This window comes from Pectinophora gossypiella, chromosome 21 (assembly GCF_024362695.1).
Source record: "Pectinophora gossypiella chromosome 21, ilPecGoss1.1, whole genome shotgun sequence".
Classification (NCBI taxonomy): Eukaryota; Metazoa; Arthropoda; class Insecta; order Lepidoptera; family Gelechiidae; genus Pectinophora; species Pectinophora gossypiella.
In genome coordinates, this window is record NC_065424.1 from 11351632 (window position 1) to 11374065 (window position 22434).

General features: G+C 40.9%; 2 protein-coding genes across 2 annotated transcripts in view; both read right to left on the reverse strand.

Annotated features, from left to right (window-relative positions):
* The window catches only part of LOC126376623 (ethanolaminephosphotransferase 1-like), a 147683-nt gene that overhangs the window by 73879 nt on the left and 51370 nt on the right, over positions 1-22434 (reverse strand). The window lies entirely within an intron of this gene.
* Positions 490-20578, reverse strand: LOC126376599 (tubulointerstitial nephritis antigen-like). The gene is made up of 9 exons (XM_050024092.1): positions 20308-20578; positions 15281-15420; positions 14382-14556; positions 9606-9775; positions 6916-7096; positions 5592-5726; positions 4562-4758; positions 3642-3781; positions 490-2226 (listed from the first exon to the last, which is right to left on the reverse strand). The coding sequence occupies exons 1-9, from the start codon at positions 20316-20318 to the stop codon at positions 2095-2097; spliced, it is 1281 nt and encodes a 426-aa protein (XP_049880049.1). The 5' UTR covers positions 20319-20578; the 3' UTR covers positions 490-2094.

The window sequence follows — 22434 nt, forward strand, 5'->3', positions numbered from 1 at the left end:
CGCGCTCGGTCTGCGATTGTTGAAGTTAAGCAACTTTCGCAAAAGCCGGTCATAGGATGGGTGACCACAAAAAAAAAGTTTTCATCTCGAGCTCCTCCGTGCTTCGGAAGGCACGTTAAGCCGTTGGTCCCGGCTGCATTAGCAGTCGTTAATAACCATCAATCCGCACTGGGCCCTCGTGATGGTTTAAGGCCCAATCTCCCTATCCATCCATAGGGCAGGCCCGTGCCCCAGCAGTGGGGACGTTACTGGGCTGGTGATGATGAATATACTTCATAACGTAAACAACCTATATACGTTCCACTGGTGGGCACAGGTCTCCCCTTAATCAATCGGAGGGGCTATGAACTATACTCCACCACGCTGTTCTAATGCGGGTTGGTGGAGATGTTTGGGTTAATAGCCCGAGCTCCGAAGCACGGAATCATCTTACATTTCCGGACAATTAGTCAATATAATTAATAAAACACATAGTAATTACAAGCACAGTTTAATGTCAAATAAATACCTATTTATTAACTTATTTATTTTTTGAAATAACATTACCTATATCGTAATTAATTATGTATTTTCATATACAATCAAATATATAAAGCGAATAACAAAAACTATGTAAGTACTTAGCTTAACTTGCACGAAAGTTGCGAAATAATTTATGTTCATCAATAGCTGTAGCATGCAGCCCGCTACGCGATAAATAAACCATTACTAACGCGCGCAGTGATGTGCCGTTCTAAAGTGGGAACATTCCCGGCAGTAATAATGCGCAAAACTTATGTAAAAGAGCTTTATTACTTAACCATTAGGCAGATAACAGCAGAGAATGAAAGAGAACAATATGAAAAAGAAAAGCAGGCAGTGTCCTTACTATTAAAGTGTATCCATGCTACGGCTGCATGCTATGGATGAATATGGGTGGGGATGCCCTATATAATAGGGACAGCTACTACGACTACTAGCTATTTAGGGCCTCAAAATTAGGGCCCCATGACAGGTGTAGCCTGAGGACCTACAGGCCTTAAATGCAGCGCTGCATATGGCTCTTCGTGCCCCATTAGGAAACAGGGGCGCGATTTTATGTTTGTGTTCTTATGGGCTTACCAGAATACTTAATAATAATATGGCAGTAGGCTAAGGCAGTAGCAATGTTAGACATCATAAAATACTAGTTTAAAACATAATCACTACTGGTATAAACCGAAAAACTATAAGCAGAGACCTTTTATCTTAATATTAATATTAAAAAACGTATTTAAATTTAAAAAAAAAACTTTTTAAATTAAAAGCTGAAGGCCTAGCGAAAATGACTTTCGCTTTCGTTAACACTTACGAATAGAATACACAGAATGAATGTGATATTTCGTTAGCTAACGTCAAACAGATAGAGCGACAAGGATATTCGCCAGCCCATATCTACTTTTGACATTACGCGTAGTATAACCTTATTAAATAATTTATGACGGCTTTTTGGCGGGAACGTGAACGACATAGTTGCTTTCTTCATTGAATAATCTAAATAATTAACTTGAAGTGGTGTTTTGTCGGAAAACATTCGCGATAGTGTTATTATATATCGGAATAATTAATAAACAAAGCGTACCATACCATTTATTATCGCGTTCGCGTACTACGGAATGTTTTAGCTATATATTCGTACACAGAGAGTCAAATTAAATTAAGTAGGTACGCATCGTCTAATTACGTATATTAGCGCGTGCTGCTTCGTAACGCGGTCGGGTTATACTGCAACCCGGATTGACCGGGAGTACTTGTTTTAGTGTATTTTAAACTAAAATAATAATTTTAGTGGGTTTTACTACGAAAATTAAAATGTATATGCTATGATAACATGCACAATGTCATTACTTATTAGAAATAAATAATATTATGATGTTCCATTCTTCTTTTTTCGCTTTGAGCGTCTATTTTTGCAAGTTTTTACCACGCACTTCCCCATGTTGCCAGTTCGGCGCCTAATCGCGCACTGAAATAAAGAACTGTCAACGTCGTTATATTAACAGTAACTTTGCGTCCCACTTTTTGAGCGCTGATGTTCAATCTACGGTAAGTACTTATATATCAACGTATGACAATTTAGTCATAAGCTTCAGTGACTTCAGCAAGCACGGTGATGACGAATGACTCGATGCCGGATTCGTTTGAACCCTTGGCGATGCGGAAGTAACCATCCTCACCCCACTGCTCACCCCAGCTGTTCGCTACAATCTGAAAAGAAAATAATCATACCAGTCAAATTTTCAGGTTAGGTAAACGGACCCTGTGAAAAACGGGTTAATGCTAGGGAGATAATAAGTAACATTATACACGTCGGAACATTTTTTTTTGACGTGATTTATTTTTGATTTGTCGCAGATGGCATTAACTAGTTGGCCGGACAAATGGGGAGAGCTGAAGGCTCTCACCCGGTGCGCGTCGGAACGCTTCGTATAACGTACTTCGGAAGGCACGTTAAGCAGATGGTCCCGAGCTACCAGTCCAAATGCATTCACAAAGCCGCAGTGAAGAAGCGTGGTGGAGTATGCTCCATACCCCCTCCGGTTGATTGAGGAGAGGCCTGTGCCCAACACTGGGACGCATATAGGCTGTTTTTGTATGTATGTAAAAGTAACACAATATAGGCCCCGATTCCTGCAGACACCTCATTTTATTTTAAGTTATACCTGTCATTTTCATATCCGCCGAAAAGGAAAGGGACGGATGATTGACAACTGTTAAATTTAATTTAAGTTAAATTTAATTTAAGTTAAATTTAATTTAAGTTAAATTTAATTTAAAATGAATGAATGAATAACCCGGGCATCTCGCTGACATACAATACACACAAGTTTGTCGCGTGCTGTCAACTTAATTCGTGGCCTCCGTGGTCCAGAGGTTGAGCGTTGGGCTCACGATCCGTAGGCCTCGGAATTGAATCCCGGTGGGGACATATCACAAAAATCACTTTGTGATCCCTAGTTTGGTTAGGACATTACAGGCTGATCATCTGATTGTCCAAAAAGTAAGATGACCCGTGCTTCGGAAGGCACGTTAAGCCGTTGGTCCCGGTTACTACTTACTGATGTAAGTGCGTAGTCGTTACATGAGCCATTTCAGGGGCCTTTGGCGGCTCAATAGTAACCCTGACACCAGGATTGATGGGGTTGGTAATCCACCTCACAACCCACATAGAAGAGGAAGAACCTAATAAATGGATAGGAAGTAACTGCTTTATTATCATCAAAAATCCTTACTCTCACTAGGGGGCAGGTTAGGTTGTTGATACGGGCCCTCACGGGGCATTGTAGACTCAATAAGCACCTACACAGAATGGAGCTGACCGAGTCTCCTCTATGCAGATTCTATTTAGGGGAAGATGAGACGCCACTACATCTGCTATGCAGCTGTGAGGCTCTCATACATAGTAGAAGCCGTACACTTGGGGGCCACAATGGACCCCCAGGAAGTCATGGAGCTTTCTCCCAAAAAGACGTTGGTTCTATTCGAACGGATCGGTCTAGAGGAGGATATTTAAATGTAGGGATTTAAGGTCACAATAGATCTGTCAAGGTCGCAGTGACCTCACGGGCTGCATTCGGTCCGGCCCTCATAACTTTCAAATAATAATAATAATAACTGCTTACCCAATATTTGTCGCCCCTCTCTTCTCCCCAGCCGACGATCCTGACGCTATGCAGGCCCTGGTACTGTTCGTTACCAATCGGAATGTGACGATATACTCCGCTTCGGTAATGGAAGAAATCTTGGAACACCGTCATTATAGCTGAAACAAGAAAGACAAATTCAAATATATAAACAACAACAAAACAAACAACAACAACAAACAATATAAACATAAAGTATGTATGTAACTACTGAATAATTATATTCAGACTTTATGTATGCATACATGTATACTTTATGTGTGTATGTAACTACTGAATCACGCCTATTTTCCACCGGAATTCCATTTGCTTCGATCCTGACACACTTCTCTTGCTTCTCTTCTTTATTTAGTTGTTCTTTGAATAAATTTTTACATAACGAACGTCTCATCCGCCTAAAACTACTGCAGCTTCTCACAACCTGTATAGCCGGGGAAAAGAAGCTGCAAGAAAAACCTCGGCACAGGGCCCTAGACGTTCTTTAAAAAAATAAAAATAAACATAAAATATTGGTATATAATTGAGTAATTTAGCTGCCTAATATCAGTTCTCAAACTGTTAATCCCATGCATTCATATCTTCTAAATAATCACTAACTTTATACCTTTTTTGTAAAGTTTTTGTTTAACTACTATACTACTATATAGGCTGTTTACGTCATGAAATATATTATATATTACACAGTTAAACTCAAAACTCAGTAATCTGGCGTATAGAACGGCAACTATCAGCTATTCACCAGCGGCTGAGCGACCCTTTAGTCTTACTTTGGTCTTCAATCGTATGGACGTCAGACGTCACACACACAGATCTATGCACGTAGCCACGTATACGACAACGTCAATGTGTAGTGTCTGTGTCAAACGAGGTGTCATGAATGAACCAGGGTGTGACCTTACCATGTACAGGTCCAGACTCCATGATGTCGTACATGATGTCTTTCTCCGCTGTCAACTTGCCAGGAGGTCCAACCTTGTACCTAGAAGTCCGTTTCTGGACCACGGGCCTGCAGCCGTCGGAGATGAGGTTTCCTCGCCTCTTGAAGGGGCATGGAGTCTTCATTCCTTTGTAGGGAAAGCATTGCTCGTCCACCAACCTAGACGGAGAAGAAGAATATTAATCTATACTAATATTATAAATATGAACGTGTGTGTGTCTGTTCGTTTTCTGTCTTTCACAGCAAAATCTTACTTTCGGACAATCCGATGATCAGCTTACAATGTCCTAAGCAAACTAGGGATGATAGAGTGATTTTTGTGATTATGTCCTCACCAGGATTCGATCCCGGGAGCTTCGAAGTAACGAAAAGTGTTTTTCTTATTATTTTCAGTTCCATAATTTTGCGCAAATACTTGATATCAACTCAGAATCATGGTCTGGATTCTCTGGATCATCCCTCAAAGTTTTCGTTACGGTGTCACTAACACCTATAATATGCTATATTATATCGTCGTTGCCAATTTAAAATCTATTATGTGCAAACGGGTCAATTTTACGCCTGAAAACTTTTTGTGTGACTGTGTGTTAAAAATATTAAAAGATAATTGATATTTACGTACATTAAGAGTTTGTTCTGAATGCCAATACCGGCCAAGTAGTTAATGCCATCTGAGATTTGCCGCAGATGGCATTAACTACTTGTCCTGACCAATGGAGAACGCTGAAGGCTCTCACCCGGTACAAAGTTTAAGACAACAGGCCTGAGGGTGCCCTGTTGGGCGCGAACCTCGGCTCAGGGCGTCGTCTGAGAGGAAGAATATTTGAAAGGATTAATCGACCCTAGTGGGTCGATAGCGATAAGCGCTGAATGAGGGAAATCGTCGACCACGCCGGCGGCGTCGGTATCGGGGTTCTGAAGTGTTTGGTGTCGCGAGCTGATTGGCCGCCTCTATGGCTAGCTAATATGAAATTAGGAATTGGTATGCATACCCGTGCATCCCGACGAACAGCCAAGCGCTGTCGATGTAACCACCGTCGCATCCCAGCTGACCTCTGACGTCACACGACAGTAAGGTCTGGGGGCTCAGCACCATACTCTCCGCTCCGTTCGACTGGATTGCAAACCTGCACCGAAAAAAACTTAAAATAATTCAATGGTGCTAATTAATAACAGCCTCCGTGGTCTAGTGGTTAGAGCGTTAGGCTCACGATCTGGAGGTCCGGGTTCGATTCCCGATGGGGACATGGTCGAAATCACTTTGTGAGACTGTCCTTTGTTTGGTAAGGACTTTTCAGGCTTGAATCACCTGATTGTCCGAAAAGTAAGATGATTCCGTGCTTCGGAGGGCACGTTAAGCCGTTGGTCCCGGCTATTAGCCGTAAAAACACCTCCACCAACCCGCATTGGAGCAACGTGGTGGAGTATGCTCCATATCCCCTCCGGTTGATTGAGGGGAGGCCTGTGCCCAGCAGTGGGACGTATTTAGGCTGTTGATGAATTCCTGCAGACGCCATCTAATTTTATTTTAAGTTATATCTGTCATTTTCTTATCCGCTGAAAAAGAAAGGGACGGCTAATCGACAGGCATAAAATTTATGGAACACACGTCAATTTTAAGCAGAAATCCAAAACAACCGTCTAAATATTTTACATCGGCCAATAACCCGACAGAGTTAAGTAGCACGTCAAACGGATTGCATACCAGCGAGATGCCTATATTATTCGCCCGGGTTATTCATTCGTTTTAAAATTAACTTGTTGTCAATCATCCGTCCCTTTCCTTTTCGGCGGATAAAAAAATGACGGGTATAACTTAAAATAAAATTAGGAGGTGTCAGCAGGAATCGAGGCCAATATGTCACGACTATAATAAATATAGTCTGTAAATTCCCTTGTAGAATTCTATTGAGGGACTTTTCCAACTTTTCAACTACGGTAGTAGTAAATGAGGAGCTCGGTGGCGCAGCGGTAAACGCGCTCGGTCTGCGATTGCTGAAGTTAAGCAACTTTCGCAAAAGTCGGTCATAGGATGGGTGACCACAAAAAAAAAGTTTACATCTCGAGCTCCTCCGTGCTTCGGAAGGCACGTTAAGCCGTTGGTCCCGGCTGCATTAGCAGTCGTTAATAACCATCAATCCGCACTGGGCCCGCGTGATGGTTTAAGGCCCGATCTCCCTATCCATCCATAGGGAAGGCCCGTGCCCCAGCAGTGGGGACGTTAATGGGCTGATGATGATGATGATGATGATGACTGATAGGTTAATAGAAAGCGCTGGGGGTAGTGAATGAGACATATCCCACGTTACAACTTGCCTATCAGAAGCGACTCCAGCCACAGCCACGGCCCAGTCGGAGCCGCACCACCCCTGGTCGACCACCGGCGAGATGTACGATGGCCAGCGGTTCCGAGCGTCGAAGTGGGGTGGGTAGGAAATGTCCTTGTCGTAGTGGATCGCCCCCATACGTTGCGTTTCTCTGCTTAGTGGTAGAGTGCCTGGTAAAGAAAAAAAAAATACTTATTGGATCTATTAACAGCTGAGTCGTGGTAGCCCAGTTGGTAGAACGCTTGCCTGAGGTCGCAGGTTCGAATCCAGCACAGGCCTAAACCAATGTTTGTCGAATTTGTTTTCGAATTCATGTTTGGATCATAAATGATTATCACGTGCTCAGCGGCGAATGAAAACATCGTGAGGAAACCCACATTCCCGAGAAATGCAGGAGGTATGTGACCTAACCTGTATTGGGCTGGTTTTCCCTTCGCGGGTTGGAAGGTCAGACAGGCAGTCGCTTCTGTAAAAAACCGGACCCGTCAAATCTTCAGGTAATATATACGTCTGATATAAATGGGTATATGTATGTATGATATAAAATAAAAATATGTATTTATATTTTGAATGTATAATTTAAAAAATAGGTAATATTATACTATTTTAATAAACATCGTACTTTTATTGTCATAAATAAGTAAGTGTTACAAAAAACACATGTATGTATTTATTATATTTATATATTTCTATTTTATTTTTATTTATTTTATTTTTATTTTTATTTATTTTATTTTTATTTGTTTTTTATTTATAGTATTTATTATTTTATACAAGATGTTGCACTGTCCCGCGCCAGATTGTACTGTATCTATCATCATTTGTGTTTTGTTTTGTATGTTGTGTGCAATAAAGTACATTTGTATTGTATTGTAAGGTAAGGGGACCATGTGATATACGGGATAATGCTAGGGACATGATAATAAGTACGTCGACCTTCGATTAACTTTCTATTATGTCACGGCATGATAAAAATCACAGTTTGAGAAGACATAAATCTAAAGGCGGTAATAAAATTAGCTTAATTTACATACAACAAAACTCGGCCTTCGATACCATAAAATATGGTGTTTTTGAATCCTATGACAGGTACGTTACGATCAGTCACGTGGCGTTCCCGAGAATATTCCCACTTGGGGAACATTCCCGGCAGGATTTTTTCTTTGACGTGACTTATTGTAGATTTGCCGCAGATGGAATTAACTACTTGGCCGGACAAATGGGGAGCGCTGGAGGCTCTCACCCGGTACAACGTTTAAGACAACAGGCCTGAGGGTGCCCAGTTGGGCGCGAACCTCGGCTCAGGGTGTCGTCTGGGAGGATAAATATTTGAAAGAATTGCTGAATGAGGGAAATCGTCGACCACGCCGGCGGGGTCGGTATCGGGGATTCCCGGCAGTAAAAAATGCGCAAAACTTATGTAAAAAAATATTTATTACCTAACTTTTAGACCTATCTTTTTTTTTGACATGACTTATTGTAGATTTGCCGCAGTACCATCTTCTATCGTGTGGGTTGTGAGATGAATTACCAACCTCATCAACCCTGGTGTCAGGGTTATTATTGAGCCGCCATAGGCCCCTGACGGCTCATATAACGACTACTTACTTACATCAGTAAGTAGTACCCGGGACCAACGGCTTAGGAGTTCTTACAACGGGAAAATTCCCACTTTGGTAATATTCACGGGAACGCCACATCACTGAGTTACGATGCGATGAATACATGTTGAATTATTCATGATAGTTTAGGTAAGTGAATAGTGTCTTTTAGTGTCACAGTTTTGAATACGAAAGATGGCCTTTTATCCTTTGTGTCAGTTATGCAGCAGTTACACATAATTGTCCCAGTATTACATTTTGGCTTGACATGCAGCCTCGAAATTGTATCATTATCATCAGCCCATTAACGTCCCCACCGCTGGGGCACGGGCCTTCCCTATGGATGGATAGGGAGATCGGGCCTTAAACCACCACGCGGGCCCAGTGCGGATTGATGGTTATTAACGACTGCTTATGCAGCCGGGACCAATGGCTTAACGTGCCTTCCGAAGCACGGAGGAGCTCAAGATGAAAACTTTTTTTTGTGGTCACCCATCCTATGACCGGCCTTTGCGAAAGTTGCTTAACTCCATCAATTGCAGACCGAGTGCATTAACCGCTGCCCGTGTGCCCTTCGACGCAGGGATCACCTTACTATCGGATAATAGGGTGAGCAGGTTTTTTTTTTGACGTGACTTAATGTAGATTTGCCGCAGATGGCATTAACTACTTGGCCGGACAAATGGGGAGCGCTGAAGGCTCTCACCCAGTACAACGTCTAAGACAACAAGCCTGAGGGTGCCCAGTTGGGCGCGAACCTCGGCTCAGGGCGTCGTCTGAGAGGAAGAATATTGAAAGGATTAATCGACCCTAGTAGGTCGATAGCGATAAGCGCTGAATGAGGGAAATCGTCGACCACACCGGCGGGGTCGGTATCGGGGTTCTGAAGTGTTTGGTGTCGCGAGCTGATTGGCCGCCTCTATGGCTATAGTAATCGGGTCGTCGGGATCGTATATTACGTCCTTCGAAGGTCATCAGCCTGCAATGTTTTTCTTTTGTATTTTGACGTGACTTCTTGTAGATTTGCCGCAAATGGCTTTAACTACTTGGCCGGAACGATAAAAAGTCAAAACCTTACCCAATTTATAAACGATGCCCTCCTTAAGCTTCTTGCTGTAGAACTGTGTGTAGTTAGCTGCTCTCCAGCTAGACCCCTGGTTGACCAGCGTGATGATCTCATCATCAATAATGCAGTCGTCCTGCTCGCACGACCAGACCGTTTCTTCAGATGATAAGGATTGGCATGTACTGTGGGAAAGAGATAAGGGATAATCAAATCAAATATACTTTATTGCACACAAACGAAACATACAGACATTTAGAAACAGTACAAATGCGATAATCAAATATTATTAATATAATAAAACATAAAACATAAATAGCCTATTACGTCCCACTGCTGGGCACAGGCCTCCCCTCAATCAACCGGAGGGGGTATGGAGCTTACTCCACCACGCTGCTCCAATGCGGGTTGGTGGAGGTGTTTTTACAGCTAATAGCCGGGACCAACGGCTTAACGTGCCCTCCGAAGCACGAAATCATCTTACTTTTTCGGACTATCAGGTGACTCAAGCCTGAAAAGTCCTTACCAAACAAAGGACAGTCTCACACAGTGATTTCGACAATGTCCCTATCGGGAATCGAACCCGGACCTCCAGATCGTGAGCCTAACTCTCTAACCACTAGACCACGGAGGCTGTTTTGCGTTTAGTAAAAAGTAACTGATTTGACTAGTTAGAAACTAGCGTATTGTTTTGGGACGCTTATATAGGCGGTTTATAGATATTTTTATAAATGACTCAGTGGCCAACTTGGGTCTCGTGAACCAAATACTATAATTAACATTTTATTAGCGACAACAAACCAATTAACCAACATTATTCTTTGTCCTCACAGCTGAAATTATAACGGGTACAATTACACGCGCACAAATAGAATAAAATAGTTGTCAAATCGTTCTCCGGCGACGCCCTGAGACATGTTCACCCTCAGGCCTGAAGTGCGTGCCCACTGAACTTTTTTTTGACGTGGCTTATTGTAGATTTGCCGCAGAGCATTCACTACTTGGCCGGACAAATGGGGAGCGCTAGAGGCTCTCACCCGGTACAACGTTTAAGACAATAGGCCTGAGGGTGCCCAGTTGGGCGCGAACCACGGCTCAGGGCGTCGTCTGAGAGGAAAAATATTTGAAATAATTAATCGACCCTAGCCGGTCGATAGCGATAAGCGCTGATTGAGGGAAATTGTCGATCACGCCAGCGGGTTCGGTATCGGGGTCCTGAAGTGTTTGGTGTCGCGAGCTGATTGGCTGCCTCTATGGCTTGAGTAATCGGGTCGTCGGGAACGTATATTACGTCCTTGGGACGCCGTTACTTTTCTTCCTGGGGCCTGTTTCATAAAACTTACAATTGTAAATTACAACGACAATTTGGTGTGCATTACGTAGCTAATATGAAACTGCAAAATATTCGTGATCACACACTTCGCAATGTACATCAAATTGTCATAGTAATTTACAATTGTAAGTTTTATTAAACAGGCCCCTGGCAGTAAAAAGGGGCAAAACTTATAAAAAAAGAGCTTTATTACCTAACCTTTAGACAGAAAAAACCAGAGTACGGTCACGAGCATTAATATGTATACACTTTGGTACCATGTCACATTAGCTTTTTTGACAAATTGAACTGTAAGTCTCACTAAATGTCAAATATGTTAGTGCGACAGAGTCCTAAAGTGGGTACATTATATTGCTCATGACTGTACAAGAAAGAGAAAAACGAAAGCAGCCAGTGTCCTTACTATCTTCTTCTATCGTGTGGGTTGTGAGGTGGAGTACCAAGCTCATCAACCCTGGTGTCAGCGTTACTATTGAGCCGCCAAAGGCCCCTGACATGACTCATGTAACGACCGCTTACTTACATCAGTAAGTAGTATCGGGACCAACTGCTTAACGTGCCTTCCGAAGCACGGATCATCTTACTTTCGGACAATCAGGTGATCAGCCTGTAATGTCCCAACCAAACTAGGGACCACAAAGTAATTTTTATGATATGTCCCCAACGAATCTCATTGTGATCGAACCCAGGACCACGGAGTTCGTTTTGTAATAATAATTGCACTGTTAAATTCTAATTCAGTGGTTTGAACATCTGTTCGTGAAAATCTTAAATCAATATGACGATTGTTCATTTATGCTACTTATTCAACAAGTTGTCCGAATTAAGTTTCTGCTTTGAATAAATAAACACAAATGATGTCATTTCGTATACCATAATCCTTTCTCTGGCAAACACCCAAACACAATTGGCAAGAGTTAGTAGTTACTCAGAGTTACTCAGACTTCAAAGAGCCTTTTATAAAAAGCAATCATACATTACATCACGTCTGTAATCCCTATCAGAGTAGGCAGAGTTATAAGTCGTAAATAACTTTGTGACCGCGCCTTTGATATTTGTGGCTAAAGTATGCTCCTCTGAGCTGGATTGAGAAGAAATGAAAAATATAGAGCGCGTTTAGCTGCTGCTTGATAACTTCTTAGAATGCCCACTTCTTAGAATGCACACTTATTAGAATACCCATTTAAACTGACCATATCAATAGAGTTATTTTCCTAAAATCGCATTGCTACATAGAGGCGTAGTAAAAATCTAAAAACCTTTAAAAATAAATATTATTTAAAATTTTATAAGTAAACAAATCCGGTAAATAACAGCTTTAACTTCATGGACAAATTAATGTCAAATTATAATAATTTATTTATTTTTTAATACGTCTGCTAACTTCTGACATAAGTAATAAAAATAAATATTATTCTTCGGAATCTTATATTTTATGGGCCTTAATTTTAGGGTTCACTAATTTAATAGAAATATACAGTGCCGTACTATGAATTTTAAAAATCGTTTTTCAAAATTTTGTTTCTTTTTTCAAGTGACGTTCCTCAATAATAATACAGATAGCACTGGGTTTAACCTTTTAATTATTTTATCTTTGTTTTTAGGTACGTATAAAACATGACCCTTTATATTACACCCAGGCACAACACATCTTCCAACCACTATTATTCTGGTCAAAATAAGGAGAAGCAATATAGGTAATTATTTACGTATCTGATCCAAATATCAAGCAACAATTATTTTTACAACACATTAACATTACATTAAACAGCCTATATACGGGTGGTTTTACAACACAACATTTATTTTTATTTTATTTTTCTCTGCATTTTTTTTGTTTTTCCAGAAAATGTCTCAGAGGTAAAAATGATGTATAGGGGTATGATCGGAACGTCATCTTTGAAAACTGCTCCGCATCAGGGGGCACCATACGGCCTGGCAAACATATCACACTTGGAACGTTTTGGATTTCATGAGACCTATTAAAATCTTGGTCGAATACAATTGCCGGTAAAAAAATAATGGCCGCCATAGAAAGTTTCGAACTAATACAGGACACTGCCAACACATTATAATTTTCAAAAAAAAAATTAGGTGTCTGCAGGAATCAGGGCCGATGCCTAAATAAATTTTTCTTTTCTTTTCATACGGAACCAGTATGTCATAGACTTAGGAGAATATTATTTCAAGCGTTAGTTAACAAATTCTGACTGGTCTCAAGACTAAATTAGCATAGTATAATGACTGGTCTAATTATGTTCCACGCGCATGCGCGTATTATTGCGTCTACACTTAGGCATTCAAGGTAAACCCAGGTATCCTTATAGTGCCAAAATATTTGCGGAAGTTTTTTCACATTAACAGGTATAGCTATCTACTAGTTTTTTTTTTATAAGTTCTTGTACCTGCTCGATATGATGAACGATGGTAATATCCATTAGATAGATCATCATCACCAGCCCATTAACGTCCCCACTGCTGGGGCACGGGCCTTCCCTATGGATAAATAGGGAGAACGGGCCGGTTTAACCATCACGCAGGCCCAGTGCGGATTGATGGTTATTAACGACTGCTAATGCAGCCGGGACCAACAGCGCGTTTACCGCTGCGCCACCGAGCTCCTCACCATTAGATAGATAATTTATACATAAAAATGGGTAGTTTCCCCTGTATAAACCCTTCGTTGCCAAACTCTACACCTTAAACAAAATATAGGGCATGGCACTTTCGTTACTACAAGCACTATGTAACAGAATGGCAATGAACAGTCAAAAAATTTATTACCTTACTTACGTCCATGGTGACAGTTAGCGAAATAGTTTTATCAGCTTATGCTCATGTCATGATAGCAAAACGGCTAAGCCACATATTTTGCCAAACGTGTAGAGTTTGAGAACTTAGGGTTTGTATAGTTAGGGCGTGTAGAGTTATAACCTTGGCTCTACACGAGATCTGATAACTTTTTGACATTGCGATTGATAATGTCTTGGCCAAATTTTACGTGAAAATTGGGTCGTATACTAGGTTCAAGATAAATTATGAGATTCTGATTACTAAATAAAGACAGTCTAAAACTAACGAAAAACATTCATTTTATTTTTTCTATTCAACTTATTTGTGAATTTTAATAAAGAAAAATGCAATATTTAGTGCACTGACATTTTCTCACGTTTTTCTATGACATGACAGTGTGTTTTTTCGTGCAAATTCCATAGTAATTCCATGTTTTGAAGTTTAGTATTCCCTCAATCAGCGCATATCGCTATCGACCCGCTAGGGTCGATTAATTCTTTCAAATATTTTTCCCCTCAGACGACGGCCTGAGCCGAGGTAGCCGAGAAGACTAAAGTAAGACCGAGAGGTGAGGTAAACCTAGCTCAGCCGCTGGTGGAGAGCGGAGAGTTGCCGTTCTATACGTAGTAATTCCTTACTCTATGGCACAGAATCCTAGAACTTACCATTTGTTGCACTTGTCCGTCTTGGTCTGTCCGGGGTAGCAGGCTCTAACCAGGTTCGCCGCTGGTATGTCCTCGTCTTTGGGGGGCGGAGCGATCCCCAAGCAAACCTCCTCGTAGTCCGGGCAGCAGTCGTCATGGGTCCGGTTGCAGTGTTCGTCGCAGTAACACAATGTATCTGTTAACAATAACGAAATTAAACACTCCTTCTTGGTCTTTTAGGTTGTGAGTTTAAGGACCGACCTCTTCAACCCTAGTTTCAGGGTTACTAGCCACCAAAGGGGCCTGATGCGGCTCATGTAACGACTAAATACTTACTCTTTGCTCTCCGAAACACGGATGATTTTCCTTTTGGACAATCGGGAATGTCAAATGTCGATGATGATGATGATGATGATGATGATGTGTGTGATGATGTGTGTGTGTGATGTCGGGAATCGAACATCGATTTGATTCTGTCGTACCGCGTAAGCAGCAAAGATAGCGATCCCTGATTCGTGACGTCACTTGAAGTTCGGCAAACCCATGTTATAAGAAGACCAGGTATGTTCAAAAATGACATCAACCCTGGTGTCAGGGTTACTATTGAGCCGCCAAAAGCCCGTGACATGGCTCATGTAACGACTACTTACTTATCAGTAAGTACTGACCGGAACCTTCCGAAGCACGGATCATCTTACTTTCGGACAATCAGGTGATCAGCCTGTAATGTCCTAACCAAACTAGGCACTACGAAGTGATTTTTATGATATTTCCCCACCGAGATTCGATCCCGGGACTTCCAGAACGTGAGCCTAACGGTCAACCATTGGACGGAGGCCGTTACGAATTGTGCAGGACGTAGAGTTACTGTTCTATACGTAGAATTATTCTTTTTTCTAGAGTGAATAGCTGTAACTCACCAAGTATTTGGTGTGAGCAGTCGTCCTCGCGGTTGACGCAGCACTGATTGAACTTCCCGCAGTAGGGCCCTGGTGGAAGGTCAGCCCCGTGGTACGCCGCCACCAGGCACAGGAGCGCACATGACGCGATGAAGTATAATCTGGAACAATACAAAATCCTTTGTTCCAGCTCCAGGACCATAAGAATACATATCGTCACCTCATAGTTTTCATCTCTCATGTGGGTTGTGATGTGGATTACCAACCTCATCAACCCTGCTGTCAGGGTTATTATTGAGCCGCCAAAGGCCCCTGACATGACTCATATAACGACTACTAACTTACATCAGTAAGTAGTAACAGGGACCAACGGCTTAACGTGCCTTCCGAAGCACAAATCATCTTCATCATCATCAGCCGTACGACGCCCACTGCTGGGCATAGGCCTCCCCCAAGGATCTCCACGACGATCGGTCCTGCGCTGCCCGCATCCAGCGGCTTCCCGCGACCTTCACCAGATCGTCGGTCCACCTTGTAGCGGGCCTACCCACTGAGCGTCGTCCGACACGTGGTCGCCATTCCAGAACCTTTCCACTGGAGAACTTTCCTTTGGAGAACTAAAGTCACCTACATCATCATCATCAGCCCATTAACGTCCCTACTGCTGAGGCACGGGCCTTCCCTATGGATAGATAGGGAGATCGGGCCTTAAACCACCACGCGGGCCCAGTGCGGATTGGTGGTTATTAACGACTGCTAATGCAGCCGGGACCAACGGCTTAACGTGCCTTCCGAAGCACGGAGGAGCTCGAGATGAAATCTTTTTTTTTTGTGGTCACCCATCCTATGACCGGCCTCTGCGAAAGTTGCTTTACTTCAACAATCGCAGACCGAGCGCGTTGACCGCTGCGCCACCGAGCTCCTCACCTACATAGCTTACCTAAATTGAGCTCTTTTATAACATAAGTTTTGCGCCTTTTTAATGACAGGGAAAGTTCCCAAAGTGGCAACATTCCCGGGGACGGTACATCACTACACGAGCTGTCAAAAGACAACTTGCAGCCGCTCCCGCTATTTGTGTCATAACATAAATACGATGCACTGTAACAATATAACGTGTTACAGGTCAACGACCAATGATTATTAACTACTAAAATTATTTATTTATTTATAAAGGTACATACAACATTGCAGTGTAACCCAATGCGCTGTATGACGAGAAAAACAGTATAAAAACTAAAACAACAAAAATAAACAATGAATGAAAAAAGAAACAAAAAGAAAAATAAGAGTATAAATAACATGAAAAACACTAAAAAAAATAATTATGTAGATATTGGCCCCGATTCCTGCAGACATCTCTTAATTTTACTTTAAGTTATACCTGTCATTTTCTTATCCGCCGAAAAGGAAAGGGACGGATGATTGACAGCTCTTAATTTTAGGAAGAATGAGTAAATAAATGAATAACCCGGGCGAATTTTTAGACGGTTGTTTTAGATTTGTGCTTAAAATTGACGTGTGTTCCATAAATTTTATGCTTGTCGATTACCCGTCCCTTTCCTTTTCGGCGGATAAGAAAATGACAGATATAACCTAAAATAAAATTAGATGGTATTTACAGGAATTAGCACCATAATGGTGCTAATTCCTGTAGACACCAACTAATTTTAAGTTATATCTGTCATTTTCTTATACGTGTAAAAGGAAAGGGACGGGTAATCGACAAGCATAAAATGTATGGCCCATAGGTTAATTTTAAGCACAAATCCAAATTACTTACAAAAAATGCTAGACGGATGTTTGTCGAAATGATCATTAAGGTTGTGGAACAGGACATCTGCGAAAAATCTACAATAAGTCAGGTCAAAAAAAAATGTAGACGACCTGAGATAAATGGGCCTCACTCACCACAAGTCGCAAGTAGTATTTGTTTGCAAACGGCCTTTAGTCAAAAATATTAATATTTTAATTTATTTTCAAGAGAAAAATCAATTTTAATTTAAGAAATTTATTTTCAGCGCAAAATGGTGACTGAAATACATATTTAATTACATTAAATTATACTTAATTAATTATTTGCAATAATTCCCGTTAATAAATTAAGTAAGTAGATAGATATATTAAAGCGAGTATTCCTCATCGTCAGTTTACAATTGTCCGTAATTTTTGCGTCATCACAGTGACTTATATTAACATTTATATATAAAATGACGTAAGATTCATTCTAAGCACGTTGATAAATTTGAATTATCCTTAAAAGGAATTAGGTCAAAGTTATTCTAATTATTTCATATTGTTTATTCGTATTTGTCATTTGAATCATCACCACTTTGTTTGTAATTGCAAATGAGATTTTATCCTTCAGTTCGTGTAAACAACGTAAGTTCACGACTATATACCCGATTGGGGTAGTCAGGTGTACCTACCTCCATCGCTGTTTGCCGCGTGAGAGCCTTCAGCGCTCCCCATTTGTCAAGTCATCATCATCAGCCCATTAACGTCCCCACTGCTGGGGCACGGGCCTTCCCTATGGATGGATAGGGAGATCGGGCCTTAAACCATCACGCGGGCCCAGTACGGATTAATGGTTATTAACGACTGTTAATGCAGCCGGGACCAACGGCTTAACGTGCCTTCCGAAGCACGGAGGAGCTCGAGATGAAAACTTTTTTTTTGTGGTCACCCATGACCGACCTTTGCGAAAGTTGCTTAACTCCAGCAATCGCAGACCGAGCGCGTTTACCGCTGCGCCACCGAGCTCCTCAAGTAATGAATGTCATTTGCGGCAAATCTACAATAAGTAACGTCAAAAATACAATTCCGATGAACGAAATGTGGAATAATATATTATATATAGAATTGAAAGGGATATTCTATCTATCTTCACTCCTTTTATTTTCTCCTTTTTACAAATAACAAATGCACCTTACAATCCGAACCCCATGGCATAATAGACAATCCTAATTTCATACCATAAACAACCAAATCCCCATATAATTATCCTTCCATAGTATTCTCGCTTAATTACTCACTTTCCTACAGATACACCTGAAATCGACCTAACGGGAATCGAACCTGCGACCTTCATTGTCTACCAGCCGGCAGCCTATCGAGTAATATGCGTCAATTTACACCGTCTACGGTCTGGCCTTCACATACCAAGATCGACCGATGCGGTAACCGAAATTAATAACAACCGGACATCAAACACCGTAAAATATTACATTTAAGTAATTGCCGTATTTGTTTACAAACTAAACAATTAAACTAAAAAAACATATATTATCTTCACTATACCTTATACCAGAAATCAGAAATCAGAATCTGGCAAAATCAACTAAGACTGGTTCACCCTGGCTGCAAACTAAATTCATTGGATTAGATTTATCCCGTGATCAGCCTGTAATGTCGTAACCAAACTAGGGATCACAAAGTGATTTTTGTGTTATGTCCCCACCGGGATTCAAACCCGGGACCTCCGGGTCGTGAGCCCGACGCTCAACCACTGGGCCACAGAGGCTGTTTTTCGGATGTAAGTCCGGGTGTAAGTGGTACAGTTTGAAGAGGAAGGCCTAGGCGTCTACACCGCGATCAGATCTAGGATGTTTTAAAGAAAGGCCAGGTCAAGCGTGCCCTAAACCGGCGAGCATTCTTTAAGTCTTTGATGAGTGGAAGAAGCGAAAGAGGTGTGTCAAAATCAGGATTGTAATTAGAATTCCATGGTTTCTGGGCTACACGAGAGAAGAAGACCTATATTTAGCACACCATGAAGAAAACACGACACGGATAAAATGTTCGCCCTCCACTCAGTACAAATATTTAGCTTTCCGTGGTTTCGATCACGAGATAGAAATAGGTTGAAAGAGCCAATGGAGCGCGAAACGTGTGCCATAGAATTATCAGCAAATAATCCGGAGGCCCCGGGTTCGAATCCCGGTGGGGACATATCACAAAAATCATTTTATGATCCCTAGTTTGGTTAGGACATTACAGGATCACCTGATTGTCCGAAAATAAGATGATCCGTGCCAAAGGCACGTTAAGCTGTTGGTCCCGGTTACTATTTTACTGATGTAAGTGAGTAATCGTTACGTAAGCCATGTCAGGGGCCTTTGGCGGTTCAATCATAATCCTGACACCAGGGTTGATGAGGCTGGTATTCCACCTCACAACCCACACGATAAGATCAGCAAATAATCCGTACTTCAACTTTGCACTCCACTCGTCCGCAAACTTTACGACGCATAGAGCTCCGAGATAGTACATTAAAAGGTCGAAGTGCGTTATAACCTGCAGGGCGTAAAATCAAATATCGCTTTTGACGTAAGGAGATCCCTAATTATCACAAGAAAGCTAAAAACCTTAGTATGATCGGCTATATTATATCAAAAAAATACTTCAGTAAGTATGCAGTATCTTACGTACACAATCCTCTGGCAGGAAAAGACCTAGAAGGTCGTACATTGACCAAATTGGAGATGTCCTTAGAAAAGGTTTAGTACGGTCTACTCTGAATCGGCGTGCGTGTATGAAACAATTGATCAATGTGGAGGAAGCAAGCGAGAAGTGTGTCAGGATCTAAGCAATTGAAATTCACAGTCTCTGCTTACCCCGGTGGGAAATAGCCGTGAGTTTAGGTATGTATGTATGTGTATTTTACAAAAAAATATGATAATGTAACATGTATGTACTTATTAATTTATTTTTTAGGTTATTTCAGGTGTGTATTGATTTTTTTAACTAATAATTCAAAGCTGATTATTTTGTAGGTCTATTTATTAACTTAAAAATCAATTTAAATGAATTTAATTAATTATTATTGTTTTTTTATTATTACTTATTATTTTTTATCATTATCAATTTTTGACAGTCTTGATCGATAAGGCTGGCATAACAAACTTTGTTAAAAGCCACTAATTATTTGTTTTCTATTCTGTGAAAAACTACGTTTTAATGTCTTTTCTGTAATTTTTGCAACCTTTTAAATTAGGTAGGTCTATCTTTAAATAAAATTATAGTTAGAAATTAATAAAAACAATACTTACATATTCGCCATAACACCTTATGCTAAGCACTAACAACTAAAACACAGCCTTTCGAGACGAAAATAATTTAAAAAATCCTCAAATTAATATTCACTGATCAAATTTATCCTTAGACAACGTTAATAATTTAATTTTAAACTAGAATAACCGTTATCTGCCCATAACGAGTGCACTGGCCACTTATAAAACTCGATTCCTTCTTAAAAAAATAATAAGTTCGCTATTTAAATTTAGAATGCGCGCGTTCGTGTTTCGAAGTGGTTAGCGCCGTTGTCGCAGACACATTGAAGAGGCGTCAACAAACATTTTGAATTTATATGCCGGGAAAATACGCACTATAAAAAGAGTTCGGTGTGTGTAGCGCGGGAGCTGGCTACAAAAAAAAATAAGGAAAAAATAAATAGGTAATAAAAAATTAACCAACTTATTAACCCGAAAAAAGTTGATCGATGAAAAGTTTTAAAATAAAATACCATTTAAAAAGTGACTAACAGGAAAACCTATTTTTAAACAATTAAAAAATGAGTTAGTATACTTATACAGGGTGGCCCAGAAGTTCAGGTTCAAAATGAAAAATTAGATAGAGGGGCTCATTGTACAAAATGGGTCATATCTCCTAAACCGTAAATAATTGCTGAACATACATGGGGGTGTTTCTGGTAGGTTATGAGCCCCTCTATCTAATTTTTCATTTTGAACCTGAACTTCTGGGCCACCCTGTATTTATATTTACAATTAACATACAAATATAATCTGACGCCTATTTCCCATCGGAATAAGCAGAGACTATGGAATTCCATTTGCTCCGATACTGACACACTTCTCTTGCTTCCTGGACATTTAGATTTAAAGTTCATTATAATTTTGTATAACCTCGGTCCATTGTAGGACTCGGATCATCAACTCTCCGCTCCCCACCAGCGGCTGTGCTAGGTTTACCTCGCCCCCCTTAGTCTTTTACTTTAGGCTTCCATCGTATGGGCATCAGACGTCACACACACAAATGCGGTGTACGATAACGTCAATGTGTAGTGTCTGTGTAAAACGAGGTGTTTTGTATGAAGTGTCCGGGGTGTGCTCAGATTTAAAAAAAACCTTCAACGCTCCCCAATTGTCAGGTCAAATAGTGAATACCATCCGAAGAACAATTCTATCTCTGCCCACCTTAAAAGAACACTAAAAATCAGGTGAGATCATAGTCATAATCAAACGCAAAAATCTTCACAGAAATAAAATTCAAAATGTCGACACAAAAGTTAATAAATAAAGGTAATGAATTCCGAACGACGCAAATCTGCAATAAGTCACGTCAAAATGAATAAAAAATGCACTGAAGGTTCCGTACAATTTTATAATTTATTTTCTTATTTACATAAATTTATTTTCAAGTTTACTAACTACTGTGATGTGATGACTGATGATGTGACTTCTTCCTGGCACATCATCCCTCGTCCATCATTCTGTGATGATAAGGTCACATGACCACTAATCTCGACTCATTCATCACTAATAAACGTCACAACACTGACCTCCGTACTTTGATAGATCTAACTCAAATTCAAATTCAAATCCAAAAATATCTTTATTCAGTAGGTAATATAGTTACACTTTGAATTCTCAATTTTTACATAACGAACGTCTCATCACCAGCCCATTAACGTCCCCACTACCGGGGCACGGGCCTCCCCTATGGATGGATGGATAGGCAGATCGGGCCTTAAACCACCACGCGGGCCAGTGCGGATTGGTGATTATTAACGACTGCTAATACAGCCAGGACCAACGGCTTAACGTGCCTTCCGAAGCACGGAGGAGCTCGAGATGAAAACTTTTCTTTTTGTGGTCACCCATCCTCGGCCTTTGCGAAAGTTGCTTAACTTCAACAATCGCAGACCGAGCGCGTTTACCGCTGCGCCACCGAGCTCCTCACCGACGACGACGACGAACGTCTCATCCACCTAAAACTACTGCAGCTTCTCACAACCTGTATAGCCTAACTATTAAACATTGAAGTATAAACTACTAAAGAACTTTCCAGGCTACGTTCCTCAGAAATAATATAAATGGCGTTGTACAGCTTAAACGTGATAATTACCTATTTTCTCATTACTCGAGTACTTAAATAAT